This window comes from Corvus cornix, chromosome 8, assembly GCF_000738735.6.
Source record: "Corvus cornix cornix isolate S_Up_H32 chromosome 8, ASM73873v5, whole genome shotgun sequence".
Taxonomy (NCBI): Eukaryota; Metazoa; Chordata; class Aves; order Passeriformes; family Corvidae; genus Corvus; species Corvus cornix.
This window is the reverse complement of record NC_046338.1, coordinates 22,554,664-22,580,721: the sequence shown is the minus strand read 5'-3', so window position 1 is coordinate 22,580,721 and position 26,058 is coordinate 22,554,664. Positions and strand designations below refer to the sequence as shown.

General features: G+C 40.9%; 1 protein-coding gene across 2 annotated transcripts in view; it reads right to left on the bottom strand.

Annotated features, from left to right (window-relative positions):
* Positions 1–22,446, bottom strand: part of DENND1B (DENN domain containing 1B) — a 153,702-nt gene extending 131,256 nt beyond the window's left edge. For both annotated transcript variants that reach the window (XM_039555816.1, XM_039555817.1), the window contains exons 1-2: positions 22,340–22,446; positions 19,473–19,537 (exon numbers count right to left, since the gene is read on the bottom strand). In XM_039555816.1, coding sequence (XP_039411750.1) covers positions 19,473–19,537; positions 22,340–22,356 — 82 coding nt within the window. In that variant the 5' untranslated portion in view covers positions 22,357–22,446. The remainder of the gene's footprint in view (positions 1–19,472; positions 19,538–22,339) is intronic.
* Positions 22,447–26,058: the final 3,612 nt, after the last annotated feature.

Here is a 26,058-nt window from a genome sequence, read left to right as displayed (position 1 = left end):
ATAACAGGAAAAACAAAACAACAACGTTTATCCCTTACCAGCACCCCACAGTGCCTGGTCATGGCAGCAGCACATGGAAAGCAATAGGATTTGGGAGTCTGGACACAAATACAGCAACCCAGGAAGGGCCTAACAACAACCTCAGCTTTCTCAACAGGCAAACAAGGTTGGATTTGCAAAGGAAACAGAAATCAGGAAATAAAAACCTTCTCTGTCTCAAGGAATATCAGACATCAGGCACACGCCACTGTCTCACTCTGCCACACAGGTCAGTCACGCTTAGGAAGTATTTTAATGTTCCTTGTAATACCCTTAAAAATTAAAAAAAACCCACACAGGATAGCTGTCAAACCTAGAGACTGCTGGTATTAATCTCTTTAGCTATAGAAGTACTTAAGTCAACCTCTGATGTTTTAGGCTCTGATCTTTCCCAAGACTGCCTGTTCTGCTTCCGAAGGAGAGATGTATTGCACACTGGAGTCACTGCCTGCAACACCTGCTGCACTGCCACAGGAGCACAAGCATCCTCAGGCTGGTACTGATCTACTTTTACCTGGAGATGCCACACATAAACCCCATCAAATTATCACCAGTCTCCAAAAGTGATACTGAAAAACAGCAATACAAGCATTTACTGTACTTAAACTGAAAAGGATTGCCTTCTGCACCACTGATCAGATACGCTTCTGTTCCAGGTCCATTGCAATCTGCCTTCTTCACACACGAGGTCTTCTTGGGGTGAGTCAGCACTCTCTGAAGCTGACTAGTGATACACAGGAACCTAAGTCAATACCCCAAAACAATGCAGCTGTCACAGAAGACAAACTACAGAGGATCTAATACTATAATCCTGTTCATGGTACCAAAGAACTTGCTTATTTATAGCTATTGACTGAGAATGATTCAACAAGATGCACATTTTCACACATATGTAGGCCTGACGGAGAGGATACACATAAACTGATTTCAGAGAGACAAAATGTCTGAGAAGTAACAAATACAGAGCATAACTCAAGAACATGATAATTGAAATTGATTTTCTTATGATTATTAATTTTAGTTCTACACAAGGGTACTGAGAGGGAAAAAATATTAACATGGGAGACTTAAAAATCAGAACACTTTGAAATTCTCCCTGTAGCTTCTGTAAAAATCCACAGCACAACACCACCTTGGACCACCCTCTCCTCAAAATCAAAAAAAGACTGAGAGAAGAACATAAAAGAATACAACCTAGGCATGGAAAAGCATCTACTCATGGGCAGGTTCAATAAATGACACATTCAGGTGAGAGACAGCTGCGGCGGAGAGGGGGGTGTAAAACATCACCTAGGGCGCAAGTGAAGAAAAGGAAATAAATAATTCCTATTTCTTGTAATACAAAAACTATAATCTAAGGGAATCAACAGTAGCATATTTAAAACAAAGAGAAGGAAACTGTTCACAAACTCTGTACCACAGCCACGGACAGGACTGCTCAAGGTCACTGCCGAGGCCAAAGGTATAAAGAGAGCTCAAACCCCAGTGTGCTTGCACAAGATGGGCCCACATTTTGCTCTGAGAGAAAATGTCTGTTTTCACCAGCTTCCAAACCCAAGGTGACCATGGGTTCCCATGCAGGAGAAAGGATGCTGACATCCATCAAGGCACTTTTTGGGCAGTGACACACGGCATGCTGTGCCCATGCCCAGCACCACCAGCTGCTGCATGCAGGCAGAGGAATGAACTCCTGCAAAACCTCCTCCCAGTTTTTCTTCTCTGCCTTGAAGAGAGAATCTGCATTCTGACACATTTTCCATTTTTCCTTCAGTTATAAATACAAGAATGGAGTCTCACTAGGGACACGAATGGAAGGAGAGGGTGATAGGGGCAGCCCTTCAGACCCTCCCCTAGCCAGACTGATCCCCTTTCAGTCACAATGAGGAAGGACAGAACATTTTCACACAAACAAAAGGGAGGCCTGATGCTTTTGGAGATCACTAGAAACAGGTAATGGTTTTGTCTGGGATATGAGCAGGAAAGAAGTTTCACACAGTGCATATTTTAGACTGAGGGTTCAGGTGTTTTGTTCCAAGCAGGCAGCCTTATTTGCACAGACTGCATGCTGAGCTCCTTGTGGCAACATCAGACCTCTTTTAAGCTGTCAGATCTGGAAAGAAGAGTTAAGCATCTCTCAGAAGACATTTCCTGGATATTTCAGTCAGCTTCAGGTCATGCTGGCCGGTATCACCAAAGCACTGGATTGCAACACCTGCTGTGATTAACTTCAGCTGGTTTTATTAACCAGTGTTTTACTAGCTATGTGAAAGAGAACGCGCCTTCTCACGGAGATCATGTGTGCATTGAACACCAAGAGATGCACAGGTAACCCATCTGCAATGAATAGAATTCCAGAATCTTTACTTGTCCTGATGATGAGAAGCAATATCTTTCTTTTGCACAAAACTTCTGCAAGATAAATTTTGCATACAGAAGTCTAATTTAAGAATACATTTCTCTTGTTCTTCAAATTAAAGAGCATCTCCTTAACAAATAGCCTCAGTCACAATTCCTCCCACCTACACACTTGCACCCAAAATTAAACCCGAAAACAAGAAGATAGCAAAACAGGGAACCAACTGCACTGTGATAAGGAGCTATTTGATTAAACTACTGAGCAAGATACTGAAATCTCATTTCTGATGTGCCAAGAAAAGTATCTTTTACAGACAGTTATAAACCAAACACACACAACACATGTTTAAGAACCACCCTGCATAGATTACTTGATTGACCTTTGTCTTCACCTATATGCTATTGTTTACCATCTTGTTCCTTCTTACACTTACTTAAACTGCTTCTCATTCCTGACCTTCAAGCATATAGTAAAATTAACATCTAACAATTATGCAACATACACCATTATAGAAGCAGCTAATGAAAAAAAGCAAACTACACACAAATGTAGTTTAAACCCCCTCAACACCAACAGATACACAATTACTTGTCTACCATCACTTTTGGACTCTTAAGTCATTTTAATTTCAATTATTCAGTTACTAAAACTCCTTCAAAAGATGGGAGTCATAGATCTACACACAAAAGAGTAAGATTTTAAGCCATTGTACAATGTATGACTCATTTCAAGCACCACAAAGCCCAGTAGCTAAGTTTAAGGCAAAAGTTACTGATTACAATCCTCCAGTAACACTTGAAAACTACTTATGAGAATTCTAATTACAAACTCTTCATTTTTACCCAAAAAGAAAATGTTCTAATAAAGGGTAAGTGAATACATCACTTCTTTGTTTTGCTTTTGGAATGAGAATCTATAGCAGTTTGTTTAAAAAAAAACCAAACAAACTTAAGTGTTTGTTATTTCTTTGTTAAATATACAGGAAGCTCAGACAGATTCATCCATTCATAACTTTCATAGCAGACATTCCGTTTTATTTTTTATTTTCTTTAAAATATTGATCTGTTTTCAAATCTGCTTCCACAGAAAGCAATACCAATCTGCTATTAACAGAAACAATTATCAGATGCCCTAAAATGCTAAAAACTCATTACAAATGTGGCAGAATTTTCAGCCTGAACTGAAGCAGACTCACAGTCTACTTCATTACTCCCAGCATATCGCTTTTATTGAATAAAAAGAAAGAAATCAAATGAACTCTCTTATCTTAAATGTAACACATCTGTGCAGTACCTTGAACTCCAAGAAGAGAGTTCAGCAAGATCCTCCCCTCTAAAAACAAAGACATGAGAAGTGATGCAACACAGAAGCACAATCCTAATCTGCTCCCTCCCTGAAATCAGTCCTTAATCAGCAGATTTTCTTTCCATGTTTCCTCGCTGCTCTCCATGAGCCCCAGGGAGCCCTGCACCCAGTGGCAGGCACCGACACCTGCCAGCTCTGCTGGGCCAGCTCTCAGGCAGGACAAGTTTAGAGAAGCAAAGCAACACTGGGACTGTCCTACGAGGTGTGAGGAGTGCTTTCAGCTTCTCCTGCCACAGGGGGGACCAAAACAAAGAGGTGCCAAATCACACCTCTCCCTCGCAGGGCGGCCAAACCCTCAACAGCAAATACAGAAAGCAGAGTGGGTACCATTCTCACAACTGCTGTTCCTTGAAGCCTGACAAGGAACTAAATTATGTTTGATAAGCAATGGGTAAAATGGCATGTAGTTTTTAAACAATTAATTTATTGTATTTCCTGGATTAGGAGTGTCTTGAAATAACACCTTGCAAATGCATTGTTGCATCAGGAAATAACTGCTATGTTTTAGTGAAGCAGTTGGTTAATTTCCTACTTGAATAAAGCCTAAAACAATTTTCTTTTTGAAGTAACAGGTCATTAGGAAAGTTACAACTTTCACATATATTTGCAGCTGAAGTGCTGTTGTGGTGCAAAGGTAAGAACAACAGTCTTATTTAATCTTTTCAAGCGTAGATATTACAGCACTTCACGGAGGTCACAATCACAGTCCCCCCCATATTTCATAAAACAATAGCTTATAAAGAGGTGCTTTTTTTCTCTCTCTTTTTTTAAGGTTTTCTAGTGCTTAAATATATTTACAAGATTATACAGCAAGTCTTCTCTGCTCCCTTATCCCCCAAATTCAGATGATTTGAGGTGAAAGTATTGCTTAACCATAGACTTTGCCTCCACTGTCTCCTGCTTGAAGGGAGCTCCTAAAACTGCTTTAACTACAGCCAAATACATAACTGATTAAGTCACCAATGAACAAACAAACTTAGGTCATTTTCTGATATTATAAAACTTATTTTTCAAAAGAATATTTACTCCAGGCACAAGAAAAGCTAGCACTTAGGAAAATTATGTAATTTCTCTAAAATGCAATTTTACCTTGACTTACAGCACATATTTGCCATCTTCTTTGGGGCAGTTCCGGGAGTGCTCACCCGCGCGCTTTTACTTCAGTTCCGCCAACACAGTTTCTGGGCAGCAGTGCAGGAAAGACAGGTTGTAGAACAGAGGACAGCAACACTTACCATTACCAGCAAAGAAGTAATACCAAGAAATGCACTGTGCTCAGTATTAGTCATTCATTTCAAGCTTGAAGCATCTACTTCCTGCAAAATGCTATTCAAAGACCTGGCTTTTTTTGTAGAACTTGCCTAATGGACACCTATTAGCAGTAAAGCTCCTTGATGTGGCCCACAGTAAAGCATCACCCAAGCTTTCAGCAACCTGATCCGGGCTTTTGACACTTCCCTTCACAGTGACTGGGGCTTGCACTTTCTACTAACACAGAGGATGTGTTTTACCTTTGTGGAACCATTTTTCCCCAGTTTGGCTGAACAAGGCAAAATCCAACAAGGTTTAAGGATTACGTCTGGTCCTTATAATGGGAGGGTATTTTCATCCTTTTCCCTTAGCACTGCTAAGTCAAATGAAAACAAACCTCACACATGCAAAGGAGGAAGCAAAAACAATAACAGGACACTCAAAAGAAGGAAGAAAATATCAGAGGTAGCTCTGTAAACATATTCCAGAGCTGAAATATTTTGTATCCTATTAATAACTACTGAGCTATCTAGCCACAGTTAGGAAGCTATTTCATCTATTGTTTATAAAATGCTTTTCTTTGTTGACTTAGCACTATTCCAGACCAGACTTGGTTGGTATCCTGTATGACACTGTGTTTTGTACCACCTTATCTTTGGCGTATGTGATCAGTTTTCTAAGCACAGATATTTCTACAGGGGTGGATTGCAGTTCATTGAACATAAAGCAGGTTTTATCCACTCATCTGTGCATTCTACCAGTGCCCATAACTTCTGACATAGCTACCTATGAAAGAGAATTCCTGTTTCACTGCTCACATATTTTATTTGAAGACAACTAAAAATTGTATTAGAATGTCTTAAGAATTTCAGATTAGAGGAGTCAACTAGAATATCTCAACAAAACACCATTTTCCAATGCTGCTCTGTAGTAAACATTTTCTTAAGAAGAACCTAATGAAGTCGATAACATTGATTTCAAATTCATCTCTCTTGGCCATTGGTGTTCAAAGTAGATCTGGAATAAAATCTGTCTCTGCCCAACCCTGCATATTTGCAGTACTCCAGTACATCTAGTTAATAACCTGTGAAGTTAAACAAAAATCTCCATAAATGTTGGTGAACCATGTATGAACATCACATGGTAATTAAACTTCAGAACTACTGATGTATATTTCAAATGTGGTTTCTTTGGTTTCTAGAACATACTATTTTCTTGTAATGGATGGGTATTGCTCTCTGACAAGAATATTAATTTAAGATAACATACACTATCTTTTTTTTTTTGGTTTACAAATGTGACATGACTGCTAACATTCCTATTAAATGTATGAATTGAATATATACTGCTGTGACTTGAAAAAAATGAGGTTCTGGAACACTGATTAATAGAAAGGCACTTTCTCAGTTTCTGCAACACTTAACTTTCAACATTTATCTCAGATTAAGCAAACTATCTGGTTTATGATTTGCATTGTGTTCGATGCACAAGCACAAAGCTACTATACTACCTGCTATGCTAAGTAATATATACTGTTCTACATACCCAAAGCAACATTAACTAAATACAGGTCTTGAAACAAAGAAAGAGAACACCAAACCCACTTTAATCTCTCTGCATACAAAGCACTTTGAAGCATCACTTTGTTTGCAAATATCGTTTATGCTGTTCTGGCACTTTCTGTCCTAGCAAGCCTTTTTGTCTTGCTCCCTGAAAGATGAATATTTCAAGATATGCTGACAATTAAAACATACTGGTCATGCTTAGATGAATAATTTCTAGTGTTAAAATACAAAGAAGCAGAACTCCAGTAGCAAAGTCCCCCAGCAGCACATGCCAGTACCAAGTTTCCCTGTTATATTAAGATAAAAGGAGGAGTGTACATGGTGAGACACAAAACAAACAATGCTCTTCTACCAGATTATAAAATCCCGTTATGTTCCTAAGACATAATGTGAGCAATTCTGTTTTGGCTCCATACGGACCCCAGTTATGTTCTCAGCAGAAATCCAGAACTGCATCTACTAAGGGTATATATTTACTTTACACAGATTGGCTCTAAATCCATGCTACAACCATAACGAGCACCTCTGCAACTGTCCTAAGTTGAATTAATTACAGGCTCTTTTACTGCAGTCATTAACGATGATGTTAACTGGTGAATACATAGATCATTCTGCAATCCCAGGCCACAACTTACTGAAGTGACTGCATACACAATGCAATTTTTATCATCAATACTTCTCTTTCCTTTTAGATGAGTTGTTGAATATTTTAAAAGTTGGAGAGCATATGAAGTACAGCCACTGTTCACCAGAAAGCTAAAATTTCTACTTCTCCTTCTGAAGAGAAGATCTTGTAACAAGGTATCCTTATTTTCACAGATTGCCGCATAGAGTATGTTCCAGTTTATGAGAGTCCCGCAGCCATAGAAAGCATCACCAACCAAAACACCCAGATAGGAGAAGCCACGCAGATGGGTTCTGTTAGAGCAAATGTTGTTACTGAGAAGTTTTCTGCAAAATGCAGAGAAAATCAGTGTTTCAGAGCTGAGAGACATGCAATCCCATGTTAGGAGAGTCAGGCAAACCTACAGATTGAACTGAAGTAATTTAGGGCTAGAAGCAAAGTAATTTTTTCTCTTTTTAGAGCTTCAATGCACACTGCAGTTTCAGATCTTTCTCATCTATTTAAACTGCACGAGGCAAATCATATATGAGCAGACCAAGTTCATGTTCCCCAGCACCTACAGAGCAAGTGCTTGGGATCTGCCCATCCTCACAGATTTACTGGCTTCAAGAGCTCTGCTGACCACAGCCAACACAATTCACTACCTTTTTATTTCCAAACTTCATCCTATTTCACTTCCACTGAAAATTCTGGCTGTTTAATTTATTTTTATTATTATTTGATCTGGTTTACCTTGTCACTTTCCACAACAGCAGGAACTGAAAGGATTTCTGCTTTGTTCACTGTTGAAAACACAATGCAAATTCCCTCCAAGGACTGCAAGACCTGACAAGTATTCTCAATGACAGTCTGCTGTATCTGTCAGTGTCCAGTAACATCACACAAATTGTTTATTTAAAAAGAAGAGAGTCACCATCACTAGCTGCCACACAATTTAAGATAGGCTTTAGTTTAATAATGTTTTTACTGCCAATGAAAAATGTTTTCAGCCAGGCACTTGAGAGGTGGTCATCTCAAGCTTTTTTTTGTCAAGCAGTGTCATAGTATTGATTTCTACCATCACAACCAGAATGTAAAAGAATGTATTACAAATCATTCTTTGTATAATACAGCATATTATATCAAGACAAGAAAAAAATATAAATTCCTTACCTATTAATTACATATGCTAGTTCTGATTTTTTTTTCCCTGCCTGACACTTGTAAAAGAATTTTTAAACTAGAACTAGTAAGGTGCTAGAGGACTCTAAACCCAAGTTAAAGCAGATGGAAACACGTACTTACATTGGCATGGGACGTGCCCATTTCCAGAACTAAAATGGGTTTACTCAGATGCACCAATTAAAAATGCCTGATTGAAACTGAAACTGAATGCTCAGAACCTCACCTAACTCAGGTTCGGTGTCAGGAAGCTTTATTTGTCCTGGCACAAAACCACTGGTATCACAGCCTCCTCCGACGTGACAGCAAAAGTTCACCTGCTACTAGGAAACTGAAGTTCTTGTTAATTTGGCAGTATTTTTAGCAGGGAAAGGGTACCTAGAGTATGAATACCAGCAAAAGTCTTTCCTGGACACAAAATTCATCAGAATTTCCTCTGCTGTGTCACAATACTGTTAACTATTTTCAGTTCTATGAACTACTGCATGATACCAATCTAGCACAATTGTGGTCTTTAGCCAGAATTTTGTTTACACAAATTGAAAATTTAACCTATCTCCAAATCTGCAATACTTTAAAGTGACTACAGGTGACAGGGATCTAACTTCGAGTATCTGGGTTTTTTCTTAAGAGCTAAATTTTGTTGTGAACAGAAAACTGGGGGGAAAAAAAAAAATTCACAAAAGTTGTCACACCCATTTCTTCAAAAACAGGACCAGAGTTTAACAAAACCCAAACAGATTCCAACACAAAGCCAACAGGAAGATAGTAGGACAGAATAAGGGCATACCTAGTTGTGTTTATCTTCCTGAACTGGCAATACATTTATTTTAACGAACCTGAAACACCTGAAATTAACACTAAAAAATGAAACAACAGCCAATGCTACATTGCATGGCATAAAAATCCCATGAATTCCTCCCTATCTGACCTGCATAATTAACTTTTCTTGTCAGCTCCAGAGCAGCTGAATGGCGAGCGTGCCCACGGAGCCAGCCTGCCAGGTGCCACCAAAAGCAGGAAGGATGCTTCCCTCACATGCTTTTAGCAGTGCCAGTTATTTGAAGTGAAACACAAACAGCAAACACGCACAGCTTAGGAGCCAAATGACCTCCAGAAGATGGGAACAGGACACAAATGATCAGCTCCTGTCAGCAAGACTAAGTTACAGTAACTATTTCCTTGTTACTCTAAAAGCACAGTGGTTTCACTCCATTATTTCAAACTCATGACAGACTTCTAGGTAAGTTAGCAATCATCACACAACCCTTGTCCTTTACCTTTACACTGCTACTTTTTCTTATTTTGCATTTAAACAGAACACAAACACATTCAATGTAGCACAAAACACTTTTTTTTTTTCATACTGCATGTTAACCGGATGATATAAAAATTATCACTGTTCCATAATAACTCAATTTCATTCCTGGAAACAGCTGCCTTAAGCTTTTCTTTGTAATTTCTGAAGGAAATAATGCCATGACTATAATCATTATCAGCATGGCTTCTGTGTGTCAAGTGCAACTATCTCAACACAGTTAAATTCAGTATTTAGCATCCACTATTTAAATACTAAGATAGCAGATTTTTGTGTTTAGCTAGTCCTTTAACACAGCAAAAGAACTGCCTCCACCCAAAAGCAAACACTTCATACCATCCACACAATGACAACACAGCTTAACCATATTTATACATGTTCTAATACAGGTTCAAGTGGCACAACAAATAAAATCCTTGATATTGAACAGCATCTAAAGTCAGGTGAATAGGAAGCATTTGTGTCACTTAATTGTTCTGAGTTTAAGGAACAATGCAGTGTTAAACCACTTACGGCAAAATACCTTGGTTATGACGATTATGCCTCTATAATGATCAAACTTGCCATTAACTATAGGAGAAAGGTTCACGAAGGATGTCTGGACTTCAGGCGGCTCTCTTGAAAGCTGTTTATTGCATAGGCAAAGTTACAGCAGCTCAGGGAGTGGGTATCCAGAGCCAGCCCTACAGCTGCCAGCTCCAGCTGTAGGCATACCTGAAGCTGCTTTCTGTTCAAGTTACAAAGCATTTTATACTTTTCTTTGCAGAGTATCTTAACGCATAACAACCGATAAGCACCATACACAATACCTTTACATTTGCCTATAGCCTATCATAACTACTACCATCACCATGTTATAGTCATTATTATCCAATCACAAGAGTAAGTAAGTTACAATTTAAGTTTACCGTGGAAAATTCTCAGACCTCTCTTCTTCTTCCTACATCGAATTTCTTGTTTGCCTGCCATCTCTCTCTTTTTGGTAAAGACATGTTTTCTATTTACTTATGCTCTTCTTGAGACTTACTTACTTGGCGAAAAACATGTCTTTGTTTGTAATCACATACCTTTGTCCTATTCATAAAAATCTCCTTCCAAGTCATCTCCCACCTTTGCCTTCTCAGTTATTCAGTGGTCAGTGTTTCAGCAAAACATCTTTTTCTCTATATCAAAACTTGCTTTCATTTCTATCTCATCCTCAGTTTCTACATTCAGAGATCTTTCTGCCAAGCCTACATATCTGTGAAACTTTCTTACCAAACTTTCATCCTCCCCAACAATTAACTAAGTTTGTAAAATATGTTCCAGAGAAACCCTCACCAATATGCTCCTTTCAGACACAAGTTTTTGATTTTAGGTAGGTTTTAATCTACATCTGAATGTGTAGAGAAACCAGATTCAGGAAACATAATCTAAGGGTGTTGCTAAAACCTTGTTTCTAATTAAGGATTTAATACTTGGACATAACCTTCCAAACAAGGATTGAGAATTTTGCAAAGGAACACAGTAAGACTGTAAACCGCTGCCTTGGCTTTCCCAGTGCAGGAAGCACAGATACCACACCCAAAATCTTGTTCAGGCCTTTTTTCTTTACTTCTGCTTTTTCTCTTCTTTTTTCCATATAAAGTTCAGTACTAAGTTTTAAACTCTTCTCCTAAACCAGATTCACAAAATATAAAAAGTCTTTGTTCACCCAAATTATTCAGTTCTAAGCATAAAGCTACAGTCCTCCAAAACACATGGAAAAATATTAAAGGTGAATATAAGAAGTTCATGTTTTCAGTATTTTATTACTTTATCTGTCAGTCACATAGAATCTTCCATCCTAAGTATTTGCCTGTAAATATCATGTTTTCACTAGGATCTTGGAGTTATCACATGTCAGCATGCCATGAAAAATACAGATTTTTAACATATTAGTTGCAAAGCAATGCTATGCTCAAATTGCTCTTACTACATTATTTTAAGGAATAAAAATAGCACTTTACTTGGCTTCAGGGGTTTTTAAGCCCTTCACGAACACTTATGTAACTCTTCCCTTTGCAGCCCTGATCATGTTTTATTTTATTTATAAACAGAAGTATCTATTTCAACAGTTAGACGATGAGCATGTGCATCTACATGTATCTGCCATTCCCCAGATAATATCATCAGTGACAAAGGAAAAAAAGAATTTAAAAGACTATTTTTGTTAACCAGACAGGAAACCCTACACTTCAGCCTCTGCAAGTTAGTGGTAGACAGAGAAGTGTCCTACAGCTTTGCAAAAAAAGCATTTTAAACCTCGGAAGTTTAACCAGTTTTCAAAACTTTTCAGCAGATTTTAAATCCTCTGTACATAAAAAAAAAAAAAAAAAAAAAAAAGTCATTAAACTATATCTGAAGAGAGCAAGCAGCATAAAATACCCCACTGAAGAAAGATAAATCTCTGTGTACGATGGGCTGGCTGTTCAGTGTGTGGGAGGGCTGAAGCATGCTGACATTAGCTTAGGAAAATATGCAAACTCTTAACACTTCTGAATGCAAGCAATTTAAAAGCCCACAAACTATCCCCCAGGCAGCCATCGCAAATAGTGAAGTACTAAAATGAAACTAAAATTAAATTTGAAAAAAAGCACAAGAATGTCAACTTTCATATTGACTGACTACATTACACGATACATTACACAGATCACTGTTTTCAGCTTATATTTAGTTACACTAATACTAGTTTGTTCATTCTACTCAATTTTATACAAATACTAACTTGGTATAAAAAGGAATTTGTATCACTTAACTCCTCAAGTTTTTCCCTTTTAATTTCACTGCCCAAAACCCGATCACACTGCTGAAAGCGGCATATGGCATTACATGAAAAACTGACACAGACGGGCAAGTGCATGCAGGGGAATAATTCATCTCTACCAGCATTGATACCACAGTGCCTGCCCCCACATTACTACAGCTGGAATCTCTGCAGTGGAGCAGAGCCTGCCACTCCTCCAGGACTGTCCTCTGCCTGCTGGGGAGCAGGGTCAGCCCTCCCCACTGAGGTCTCTTCACCCTGGTAAAGAATGCAGGCGAGATAGGAGAAAGGGCTTCCTTGACCTATTTCTTCAGCAGCTCTCACCCCTTCCCCTCCTACACACACATATCTGCACCCACCTCCAAATTACACAAACATCCAAGAATCTCTGGAGGTTGGCAGAAAAAAAAGATCTGTAGGAAATGAGACACTGAAAAGTAGCAACATTTTCCTCCACATTTTTGCATCTGTGGAGAAGCTGAAAGCTGGAGAGACTACACTCCATTTCTCAGTCTCTGGAGAACAGAAGGAAAAGGTAAAAAGCATCAAAATGCCAATCTTTATCTTAGATGCAAAATCATTCTTGTCTTAATTGTTTTTGTTGATCGTAATTTTCCAACACCCACTCTGTGCTAGTGACAGTCCAAACACACAGAAGACATTGTTCATACCCTCAGGGGCATTCCAATTAAATGCAAGAAATTTGAACACAATGAAAATACTCATTTAGCTACAACTGGAGGGTTTAACGATTATAATTTATGAAGGATTTACAGCTATGCTTGGTGTTCCTACATAAGAGAACTTCAGCTAAATTCTGCCTTATATTCCTTGGTTTTGTCTAAAGGACAAAAGTGATGCTCTACCTGTTTTTCATACACTACCTGCTTTTGTCTTCAAAACAGTTACATAACCCTCAACAAAAGACTGTAACATTTCTGTCTCCTAATCAATCAATCCTATAGAGAAACCAGGCTAGATTAAATGTCCTTTTTAGCTTCGAAATTTCAACAGAAAAGCAAGAAACCACTACAGGGAAGTAGCACTAACCTAAATAACAACATATGAGTTAATGAGTTGGGGCAGGGGGGCAGGGGAGCGGATGTTAAGCTTAATGAAGCTTCTGAAAAGTATAAAAAGAAAGTTTAATTTTTTTAATACACAAAACCTCCATCTAAGCTAAGACTATAAGCAGACATCCAATGTTCTGAAATGACATTTTACCAATTGAAAAAGCACCTTTAACTTTTTATTGGTGTAAAATAAATTCTATTATATTACACAATATTTGAGACTAAAAATATACACAAAAATGAGACACTTGTAGGAAAGTTCATCTAGTTCATACCTTATCTAGTTCTAGTATAAAACATATAGTTGCTCTCCATAGTCATCTGAAGAATAGAGTATACTTTAAAAAAGTAGAGAAACCTAAGTTACCGTGGGCCAGTATTTATTTAGTACCCTTCCAGCTAAAACCAACAGGGGAAAAAGGTTAGCAGTACATAAAGACTGCATCAAAAGTTTTAACTGCTCTTAAAAAAAAAATCCTACCGACTTCATGTGTTACACTAATAGAATTATCTTTTTGATCAGGTTCAAGAGATGCTCTACAAAAAAAAATGTAGAGCAGAGGAAAGGGGTTATCTTGATCAGCATGTTACACCCACTGGCTCAGAGTATGCGGTTAACAAACAACTATCTAGAGTGAAGAAAAAATAAAAGAAGAAAAAGTAGTGCTTGCTCTGTCCATAATCCTAGGGGCAGCTTTGGAAGATTCTTAATCAAAACCTTACCAAAGCAAGACAGGTTACCCTTGGACAAAACTACCAACTGCATTAAACTTTTTTTTTTTTTTTTTTATTGGGACCTTTCTGGATTTACATATTTTGTTAGCACCTTATAGATAGCAATCAAAGCTCACACAAAGAATTCTGCATTTCTAGACTAATTTCTGGACTTTATGCATACAGTTTTTAACTCTACCAACACACAAACTGGATTTGTGGCTTTTTCTTGAAAATTTAATGAAAATAAGACCCTTTAAAGAAAAATAATTTAGAGATCACACATCTCTAAGATTTATTATCATTTTGGCAGAGGCAAGATAAACTACAGAAGTCATTCACGCAATTCAACGCAACCTATTTAACACCTTCTCTGAAAATCGCATTATCTAGCCCTAGAGCTATATGAGACTTGTTAGCATTTTAAAAAGAAATAGAGACAAAGCAACCAAATTTCAAGGGTGTTCCAACAATTATACTTAGATTGAACAGAAAATGAACTGGTACTTTAAAAGGGTAAAACTTTAACAGTCAGGACTGCTTTAGACCCAAACCACAACATTCTTTTCTGGATCTACCTGCAGCCTCCAAGGAGCCTTTTTGTTGCTTTTTTTATGTGCTATAATCAAAGAAAATGAAGGTGTAGCAAACAGCACTCTCTCAACCACACTGAAACCAATCTGAGTCATCTTCTTGGGAAACCATGGACAGAAATGCTGAAGACTTTGTTCACAGAAGCAATTGCACATTGCTTTTCTACTGCTGGCTGCCCTATCTGCACTGCCTTTTTCATCTGCAACCCAGTTTTAATAGAACCAATACACAGGATGTACAATTTATAGACGGAGTTAAATTACCAACTTCATCTCCGTCCATTTAACTCAAATCCACAGTTCAGACTTAGAGGTGTGTATGCACAACATGTATATGCTTGTGAACTCATAGCACACAGATAAAGATACACTCCTCACAAAGCTTACAATGGCACTATTAATTTGGACATCTCCTGTGGAAAAGTTCAGAAACAGCAACCTTCCAGAAACTCAATTTACTTTTCATGATAGAAGGATCTGGATAGCAAAAAAGAAGCTGCAGACTGCTTTGTTCAGAGAGTTCCTAGGCTCCAGCACATCTTCCAGTGTCAGCTGCAGCGTAATTTTCAAGGGACAAAAGAGTGCCAGGAGAAGAGTAAAGTTGCTGTAGGTGCAGTTGTTGAGCAATAGCCTTATGTAAGACGGTGCACTTAGGACAACTGTGCCCCTGCTTTACCCCTGATACCCAGGAAGGGTGATTCAGCCCAAAGTGCAAAAAGCTTTTCACCCTAAAGCTAAAGAGCAACTCTTGTCGTTAAAATAACACAGCAGTTTTGATGATATCTGTTATCAAGTTGCCCTCTGGGTCTGTAAGTGAAAATTTAACACAGAAGGCCTGCTGCTGATAGTAAATTGAGCACACATTTTTGCTATTTCTTGTTTACTTGTTCATTAAGGAATAACACAGAAAAGAATTACAAAAATATACAACTTCCTGGAAGGCAGTGTAAAACTTTTTGCTATAAGGTGCTACTCACACTGCAAGCCAAATTCATAATTAACAAATACCAGGCTGTTAGAATAGCTTAGCGCTTATGTCCCAGTCACTTAGCAAACTCTGGTGAACAGAAGATAACTCATCTCAAAGTTTTAGGAGAAACGGGTTATGAATTTTCATAAGTAAAAGCTGTCACACTGACTAGTTACTAATTGATGCTTACCACCCTCAGCACTGCAAAGGACTTGAAGTTTTGACATGGGCTACAATCTGATATTGGTCTTAAGGGTTTTGTCTCCTCTTTGGAGATTTATTCTGAAAATACAGTAAGCAATCCTAAACTGTTGAGGGAATTATGAGAATATTTAAGTAGAGAGTATCCTTTTTTTTCTCTCCTGCGTGAGGAAATGGTTGGAAGATCACTGCTCTAGCAATCCTACTGTGCACCCCTGTAGTTTAAAATAAAGTTAACAAATATTCAAGTATGTAAGCTACTCTTAAGTCACAAAAAATCCAACAACCATATATCCAATGGGAAACAAAATTTTGATCCAGCTACAAGTACATACATGCTAGCACGAGTGAGCCTGTAGCCAATTCAGGAGCTACCTACCAAACACGAAGGATAAATTCATATTAACCTACATGAAACTTCTTTGGTTTCTACTCAATGTAAACACCTATGTTGAAAATAATTAGTTGAATGATTGAAGAACAAATTTCTTAACACATATAAACCCTGCTGCATTTCATGTATGTACGATCCTTTACAGCTGGAAAAGTCCTGGGACAATGTAACATCTAAAAAACTGACATTCCTTGAGAGCTGCGTTGTAAGTAAGAGGTTATGAAAAAACACTTTTCCAAAAGTGTTTAACAATTTTAACAGCAAAATTCTTCAGCATATCACATTGTTGAAGGCATTTAGCATCCCCATAAAAACATCTTAGTAAGAGCTACACATGCAGCAGGGCCACCTCAATTTTGATTTGTTAGAACAGTTACACATTGGTAAAGGGAAATTAAAATGCAGGAGAATGCAGACTACAGCAAAGCTTGAAAAGAAAAAGCTTAAAGATACACGGGTCACATTAAGGTCTTTCTCTCTCCTAAGTCGGCTTCTCCTGCTGCTCACGCATGCAGGGAGATCATAATTTTGTGATATTTCCACGGCAACACTGGTGACAGTGATGTCACAAATTCAGTCCTGACATAGCTTCAGGATCAAGTACAAGGAGCAGATGGGATGCGAGGGAGAAAGCCCCTATTTAAACACAAATCTCTTTCATAAGAAAGAAAGAGGCATGAGCAAAGAACCAGGTGAATGGATCACGTTTTCAAGTATGATATATTCAAAAGATTATCCTAGCATGAAAATCTATTTAAAGGCAAGACCTACAATACAGGGTAACTGTCAAATTTGTTAGGCCTTATAATAAACCAACCTTGAAAGCTCCCTGTTTTGCATGACAAGCCCTGTGCTCCATTTCTAAAGTGGCAGTGAAGACAATACACTTTTGTCCCTTGTGAATTTCCTTTGGATAACTTTAACATTCAGATATATTAATTTGATACATCACTGTGCTCATAATACCATATGTAAATATGATGTCAAGCCCTCACCAGAGAGTTTGTTATCTGAATTAGATATGATATGAAAGACATTAAAGCAAATCCCAGATGGGTCACCAAGTACAAGAGGATGGTAACTGGAATATTCAGCCAGCACTGTTAGATTGGCTAAAGGGACTGTACTTTCATCCTGATCTGTGGATGCATGCAAGAATCAACACAAGCTCCAGGCCAGCTAAAGACCCCTAAACTCCTTACCAGACTCCAAAAAATTACTGGTATCAAACCTCCTTCCCATCTTTGGTCACACCATGAGCCAAGAGCAACTGAGCCCAAACAGGTTAAAAGGGATTGTGACAAAAAGAGAAATAGCAGAGAATGCAACCACAATATAGTCACAGTCTCCACATTAACTCATGTCACAGTGCGAGGAGACACTCGTAGATTTCTTAATAATGCTCCTCTCCAAAGAAGACAAGTGGTAAACAGCAAAACTACCTACCAAGAGAGGCAGGGAAAGTGCCTGTGACCAAAATTCAGGTGTAGGTGGTCATTCAGAGATCTGCAAGCAGTGAGAAGTGGTTTCTTATGGCAGCAGTGGCAGAAGGATGCACAAGAAAAATCAGAAGTCAAACAGGAGATAAAAGGAACTAAAAGGATATAGATCCACATTCTGATCACAGAAGAAAAAAGCCCACACTATTCAAGATTTCAAGATGAAGACCTGGAAGGATTACCAACAGTCTAGATCTCAGGAGAGAAAGGAAGAAAGGGAGTAAAATCTGCAGGCTGAAGCTGGGCCTAAGCCAAGATGTGAACAGGCCCCCAGGAAGGGATGCTGGGTACAGGCAGAGACTAAAAGCACAATGCAAGGAAGAACAGATCCAAAGTCAAGTAGCTAAGCAGGGCTCCCAGACATTATCTATGAAATCACTGAGGCAAAAACTGCAAAAGGGAGAGAAAAGAAGGCCAACAGTGCCATGTGATACAAGCCACAACAACGATCAGAGTTAGGAAAGTCCACCTGATTTGCCAAACTATAACAATACCAACAGCAAATCAAAAAAGCAGGCGATGAACTGAAGGGTGCTGGCTGGTGACAAAAATAATTAAAAGACCTGAAGAACTACAATTGTTTGGCTTGAAAAAAAAATAGGTTTTTTTCCAAACACATTAAGCACATTCCCATGACTTACACTGACAGAAATGCTGTCTGAAATTTAAAAAAAAAAAAAAAAAGGAATAGTTTGGGGCTATAAACTTCTATAGGCCTCTTACTTGTTAGAGTAGTAAACTCTGGAAACAGTATCCATTAGCACAGTAGGATAAGAAATATAGTCTATTTTAAGATGTAGTTTATTGTTTTTACAGTTGTGATTAAGACACAGCTGTCACAGGCTAACAGGACTACAACACAACACCAACAAGACTCCTCCTCTCCCTTTGCTTTTGTAAGGCCAACAGCCTCGGATGAGAACATGAACCGAGTTCCCCCAGTGGACTTTCTAGAGGTCACTTTGATTTCAGTACTGGAAATCCCATCTTCTTTTTATCCAAGAGGAAAAAAAGCCTCTCCCAGACAACTCTTGCAGTACTACATCTCTTTTACCTCGTGTTTATAGAGATGTGAAAGCGATGGCTGATACAAGCTCAAGCCAGCTCTCATTGCTGTTTGTATGGTGTAGCAAACCAAGACAGCCACCAAACATGAGCTACAAAGAAAGTCTCTCCCTATTGTTGTTCAGAAAATAACTTAGTTTACCACACTGATCAAAATTAACATTCCCCTGATAGCCAGTAGTCAACTATTCTTCTAAAATGAAACCCCACACAGAATCAACATTTCATGAGCAGAAAATACATTTCAAGTCCAAGTTTTGCAAATATATCATGCAGAACAAAAATATTTTTACAACAGCTAAAATAAAAACATAACAAAACCCCCCAACAACTACAAAGTAATAGATTTTTAAAAGCAATAAAATAATCATAGGCACATTCTAACACAATCTCAGTCCAAAAGCAATTCAAAGTATAAAATAACACTAGATTGGGATGCCAAGTATTTTTTTCCAGCTGTCATTTTTCTATGCAAATATCATAGGCACAGTGTATTACCTTCATTTTCTGAAGCTTGGCATTTTACTTTCAGTACCAAATCAAAGGTACGTTCTGGATTTTCCCTAGAAGAAACAAACACAACCAATTAATCATATACATGTTTCAGATCTTATTTCCACTGTTACATCCTTTCCATCCTTTTTGTACAATAAAAAATAAAATTAAAGTATAATTAAAACAAAATTAGTACTCCGATTAGTTCTAAGGAAGAACCAAGAAGTCACATTTCCTTATACAGCCTAAAGAAAGGACTAAGAAAGATAAACAAACTAAACTGTGTGATTTATTTACGTGATATTGTCACTGCCTTATACATCAAATAGCTTTTAAGTCACTCCATCACACCCCACCTAACAGCTGAGAAAAAATACCTACTACACTCCTTGTCAATCAATCAATCTGCAACATTAATGGAGTCACAGGCAGCCTTTTCTAAAGTTATGTCTTATTTCTATTGAATAGGAACAGCCCATCATTACACTTCCATTTTAAACCCCAAGGCCGAGAATCATTTGGCTCCCTCTTTCACCAGATATTGATCGCCAGCTGGGATTTAAAGGCTGAACCTCAGGCATGATTCACTGTGAGAGCCAACGTGAGAGCACTAACTAGGGAAGGACACAAGCCTGAGCTGGCCAGGAGGACGAAGCCTCCCTATCTGCAGCAGCCATCAAGGGCAGCTGTGTGCGACGGCCGGCCGGCGCCTCTTCCACCTGATGATAATAACAAACTGCATGTGCCAATAGCAATTAACACTCAACCTAATCCCAAACTGCATATTTATTGAAACAGTTCTAAACGCCATTACCATAGCATCCACCCCTCTCTGCCTACCGAGCACACTGCTATTTATATTAAAAACAAGTGGTATAACCGCACCCATATCAATTATCTATTTAACCACATAAAAGGCTCACACTTGAACTCCCGTCTTCTGTAACACTCCCACTGAAGTCAGCTGGAGATTTAAGCATAGAAAAAAAAAAAAAAATCCAAGATTTGCTTCCAGGTTTCTAGAATGCTTCACATAAAACATACAGCAAAATAAAACGTTGTTTCTTTAAATAAAGTTTTGAATGAAATCCAAAGGCTGAGCTAGGGAAAAACTCAGCTGTCACAAATTAATTGATTCAGTACATGCTTTCACTGACCTCAGCACCATCATCAACTGAGATATGCAATTATAGTCTAATTCAGATTATGAAGACATAACCTGCCCGTATCACACTCCTTCCTTTAATGCATTTTAAAGCATTTTGTTGGGGAAATCCTGTATCTACTGCTCATGTGTGTAGGAGATGAAATTCTGGTCTGAGTTATAACAGCCTACATCCAGGACATTGGAGATTTCCTCTGGTGTTGTACTGCCCATTGTTCCTCTGGCTGGTGAGCAGGTTCAGAATGAAACTGAAAAGGCTGTGCTTGGTTGAGTCACCTAGAAAACTGAACCACAAAAATCCTTCATTTAAAGAAATGACATCTCCCCATGACACTTTTCTAGTTTAGGCGTTGGTTTTATACTCTCAGGTTGGGGTTCTAATGTGAATCAGTTCAAGTGCTACAAACACCAAATGAGTGCTTCTAACTCAACTCCTAGCTGAATTATACTCATGAAAAAAAGCTCTTTGAAGTAATACTGCCTTCTGTCTTTCACCGTAGTACTCCAAAACTGCTTTTGCAGGAAAATGCTTCTAAGTTTATTCTTCACATCCCACTACCCTTAGAAGTGTCAAAAATGTGTCAAACTAATCTGAGAATTGTGAGCCCGTCTCTCGTCTCTCGTTTCGCTGCCAGCTCCGCGGTGCCAGCCTGCTCATTGAGCACGTATGGACACGGAGCTGTTTATCAATTGCCGAAACCCATGTGTAACATCTTGTCACTTTCAATGGCACGAGAGCAGGCGGCGGCTGCCGGAGGGCAGCCTGGACGGCAGCGCTCCCAAACACTCAAAAAACCTCCTCGGCACCTGCCATGCTGTAATGGCAAAAGGGTGGTCTGCAACCACCATGTCCATAAGCTAAGACACAAGGAGTTTCACCTGAACACGAGGAAGAACTTCTTTACACTGAGGGTGGCAGAGCACTGAAACAGGCTGCCCAGGAAGGTCGTGCAGTCTTCTCCTGGAGACGTTCCAAACCCACCTGGAAGCGTTCCTGTGTCACCTGCTCTACATGACCCTGCCTTGGCAAGGCGAGTGGATGGGATGATCTGCAGAGCTCCCTCCCAACCCTGACAATGCAGTGATCTCCTGAAGGGATGCCTGTAACAACCTCGGCCCGCGGCGGCCAGGGCACTGCGGGCAGCTCTGCTGGGCCTGGCGGCCTCGGGACTGCGCTGCCACCCCCGCACGGCCCCCGTTCACCGGGCACAGCCCGACCGGCGCCGGGGGCCTCTGCGCGGCGGGCCGGCGGCTGCCGAGCGCGTCCCCCGCGCCCGCTGCGGACGGCGATGCCGGGGCCGCTGCGGGGGCCGGAGGGCTGGGGAGCGGCCGGCAGAGCTGCAGCCGCCCGCCGCCGCCGCCCGCCGCCGCCCTCCTCCTCCTCCTCCTCCTCCCCGCCGCCGCCGCCGTGGATCGGGTCGGGGGCGCCGGCGCTCCCCCCGCGCCGCGGGTCCCGCCTCGCCCGGCTCCGGCCCCGCCGCCTCCAGCCCGCCCTTCCCGCTGTCACTCAGCGGCCCGCGGGCGGACGCGCCCGGCCCCTCGCACGCTCCCCGCCGGGTGGGCTCCCGCTCCTCCCGTCCCGCCCGCCGCACGCCGGGCCCGGCGGACCGGGGCTGCCGCGGGGCCTGCTCGCCGCGGGGGCTCGGCTCGGCCCGGCCCGCCGCGCCCGACAGCCCCGCCGCGGCCCCGCGCACGCAGCACTCACTTGAACCTGCTGTCCATGGTCACATCGCGGCCCCCGGCGGCGGCCCCGGCGCCCCCAGGGACAAGCGCCCCGCCCGGCAGGGGCGAAGGGGCAGCGCCGGCCGCGGAGCGCTGGGCGGCGGGGGCGGCTCAGCGCCGCGGCGGGGCGGCGGCCATGGCTGCTCCGCTCCGCTCCCCCGGCTCGGGCCGCGACTGCGGCGGAGCGGCGGCACCGCCTCCTCCCCTGTCTCTCAGTTCCTGTTGCAGCCCGCTCCGCACCTTCTGGGAACCAGGAAGCTCCGCGGCGGCCCGGGGAGCCGCCGGGGCCGGTGTCACCTGAGGCCGGCGGGGGAGGGCGGGCAGCCCGTGCCCTCCGCGGCAGTGTGCGCGGGGCCCGGGGCGCTTGCGGGCCCTGCCCGAGCCCCGCAGGTGGGGCAGGGCAGCGCACAGGGACCGTCATGTGTCACCTCAGGGGCACCTTCAGCCTCTGCTACAGCAGCTCAGAGGATGAGTCCGGCTGCTGTGTGCACTGACACATCGTAACAGCCCTTTTACGTTCTTCATGCACAGCAGGAGAATGGAGCTTTTCGTACTAAAGGTCATAAATGTTAATTTAACCTGCGGTAATCTGCTTAGCTTTTGTTTTTATCGAGTGCTAAACAAACACTATCCCCAAGTGCTCAAGAGCTGGTGCAGCAGGGACCGGCTGGAGCAAACCCACCGTCCTGTAAACACACATAAAAAGCTTTAAGTCTTCGAGTGCTTCCCGCGAGTTTGGAAAGGAAATAGAAATAGCACCGTCCTTGAGAGGCTTCCAAGTCTCATTCATCTGAGAGGCACTGAGCCGCCAAATTCCCACCTACACCAAGTTTCCCTCACCAACATAGTAACACTGCAATGAAAAAGTGCATAAAATAGATTCTGTGGTACTGGGCCAAAGAAAAAACGTCAGTCTTTTCACTCTTCCTCCAGAAACTAATCATCGTATCAACAGTTGAAAAGATGAAAAAGATTCAAGCCAATTATATATTAAATACATAAAAATAGCATTAGTGCATTACTGGGGCTGAAAAATCAAATATTCAAAAGTCAGGAAATTACAAATATTAACTCCTCCAAACCAATATTGGTTTGGCTTCATTGCACATCCTACACATCTCACAGGACACAGATTAACTAATAATGAAACATGTAGATGTGCAACAAAAAGAACTGAATGTTGCAGCAGCAACCTTAGCTTGGGGATTTTCTTGGGTTTCAAGTACTTACTTTCCCAGTCCACATTCTGCAGTAATTTTTGGCTGTGTTTTAGCAGCCAGTATTTGCAACTCCCACTGAAGTAAATGAAATTGCTTGGGGCTTTGTATCCTTAACACATAACTACACACTTCATATAGCTCAGGGATTTTTTAGAAAAAAACATTAAATGTGAATTTTTGTATACCATGAGAGGCCCTCACAGCAGGCAGCGTTAATCCACTCACTGTTAAATTGAACTTCTCTGGTGGGATCAGTCTGGACTAAAGAGCCAGGAGAGAGGGGAGCAATGCCCATGTCTGCTCTAGCAAGGGGATGGGAAGAGCAAGGCATCCAGCACTCAGGGATTTTACAGAACCAAAAGGGCTCCAGCAGCACCTTTTAATGCTGGGTACAGTAGAAAGAGCACATGGAGAAGGACATGGGACACAATCACAGTTGTTCTGTACATCTGTCTGTCTGCCTCCCTTCTGCCCTCCATCTCTGCCCCCAGACCTACTGTAAAGCACACAGAATTTGAAAGTCTTTTCTGCAAAAAGTGGCCAATACTTTAACAAGATTGAACTTGGATCAGATGATTATCCAAATATTGAGACATTTTACTTGTGGAAGATTTCCATTTGAGGTGTACAAGAAAGCAAAAAAGAAAAAAAAAAGCCATGTTTCAGGATTTCAGTAAATCTGTATTTTGAATTACAGGAAATATTTTATAAGTCTAATGTGAGTTAGAAGAGTCTCTCTTCTCTTGAGCTGCTGATGCTTGCCACTTTTGCAGACAGTGGTGGCCTGTCAAGCTGATCTACCATGCAATTCCAGCCACTCTTGGACTGGGGTCTGTCTTGGCAGATAGGACCATTGGGTCCCTTAGATTTCATTTTATCATAATTGGAGAAAAAAGAGGTAGGGTTTCTTTCCCAAAGTAAATACATACCTTGTCACTGGGGTGAATTGACTGCACACAGTGACTAAACCTCGCCTGCCTGGAAGAGCAGAAGAGTAGAGAAAGTTCAAGTTTAAAATAGAAGGCATATGAGAGAACGCCCTGTTGGGATGAGGCTCACATCTCTCAGAGCTATTATTTCAGACTCTGTGAAAGCTTAAGCAGACATCTCTGCCCAGGTTACACTTACTTCATGTTTTCAAGACTGTTTTGCAACCGCAGCAGCTTTTAATGAAGGATGATGTTTTAGGAAAGGTGTTGGTGTTCAAAACCACCTCTTGCTACTGCCTTGGTTTCAGCCTTTACTTGGAAGAGGGTTAGAGGAAGAAGGAAAAACTGAAAGCAAAACCTCACAGATATGCAGAAAATTGATTAATTTAGTATATTCTGAAGCTGTGACTCTAGTTTACTTTTTTTTGCTCTTTGGTTTTTCTCTCCAAATTAGAACCATGAAGCAAATGATACTTGGACTTCTCAGAGTGAGCTGTTCTACATGTAATCCAGAAGACACAAAGCCTTTTTTCTTTATGTTTTGCATATCATGAAAATGGCTGACCTTGACCTAAATTATATCTAAAAGATTAGCATAGGAACTGATATAAGAGGATTTGCTGGAGGTGGGGGAGATGAACATTTGTTTTGTAGATAGGAGCAACTGAAAAACAGGTAACTTAGAGATGAAGATTCCTACTCAATCTTTTGTTGTAGTTTACCGGTGGTGAATATTCATTAAGTCATCTTTGTAGCAGTCTAATAATGTAAAGGAGCTTTAAAGTTGATACAGATACTTACACAATTCAGCTCTTACATGCTGGGAGTAAAAGAGGTCTCATGTTAACTGAATTGGACCTGCAAGCCTTAATTTTCTCCCAAATTTATTAATGCTTTGGAATAAGAGGCTGGATGACAAAATATCCAAAAAATATCCAAAATAACCCTTCGTCTGAATCAGAGAAGAGAAGAATGGAAGTGCCATCAGGGCAGCTCCATCTCAAGGATTATAGAATGGCCTGGGTTGGAAGAGACCTTAAAGATCATCTAGTTCCAAGTCCCCTGCCATGGGCAGGGACATCTCCCACTAAACCAGGTTACTCAGAGCCTCATCCAACCTGGCCTTGATCACTTCCAGGGATGGGGCTCCACAGCTTCTCTGGGCAACCTGTTCCAGTGCCTCAGCACCCTCACAACAAAAAATTTCTTCCCAACACCTAACCTAAACCTACTGTCTTTCATTTTGAGGCCATTCCCCCTTGCCCTGTCACTACATGCTCTTGTAAAACGTCCCTCTCCATGTTTCTTGTAGGCTCCCTTCAGGTACTGAAAGGCTGCAATTAGGTCAGCCTTCTCCAGGCTGGACAAACCCAATTCTCCCAGCCCTTGCTCATAGGAGAGGTACTCCATCCCTCTGATCAGCTGGGGGGCCCCTTCTGGACTCACTCCAGCAGCACCTTGCACTTGGCCTTAGGAAACCTCATGAGATTCCCAAAACTCATGAGATTTGTTATCAACATAACAAAACACAGAGCATACTTTCCAGTTTACAA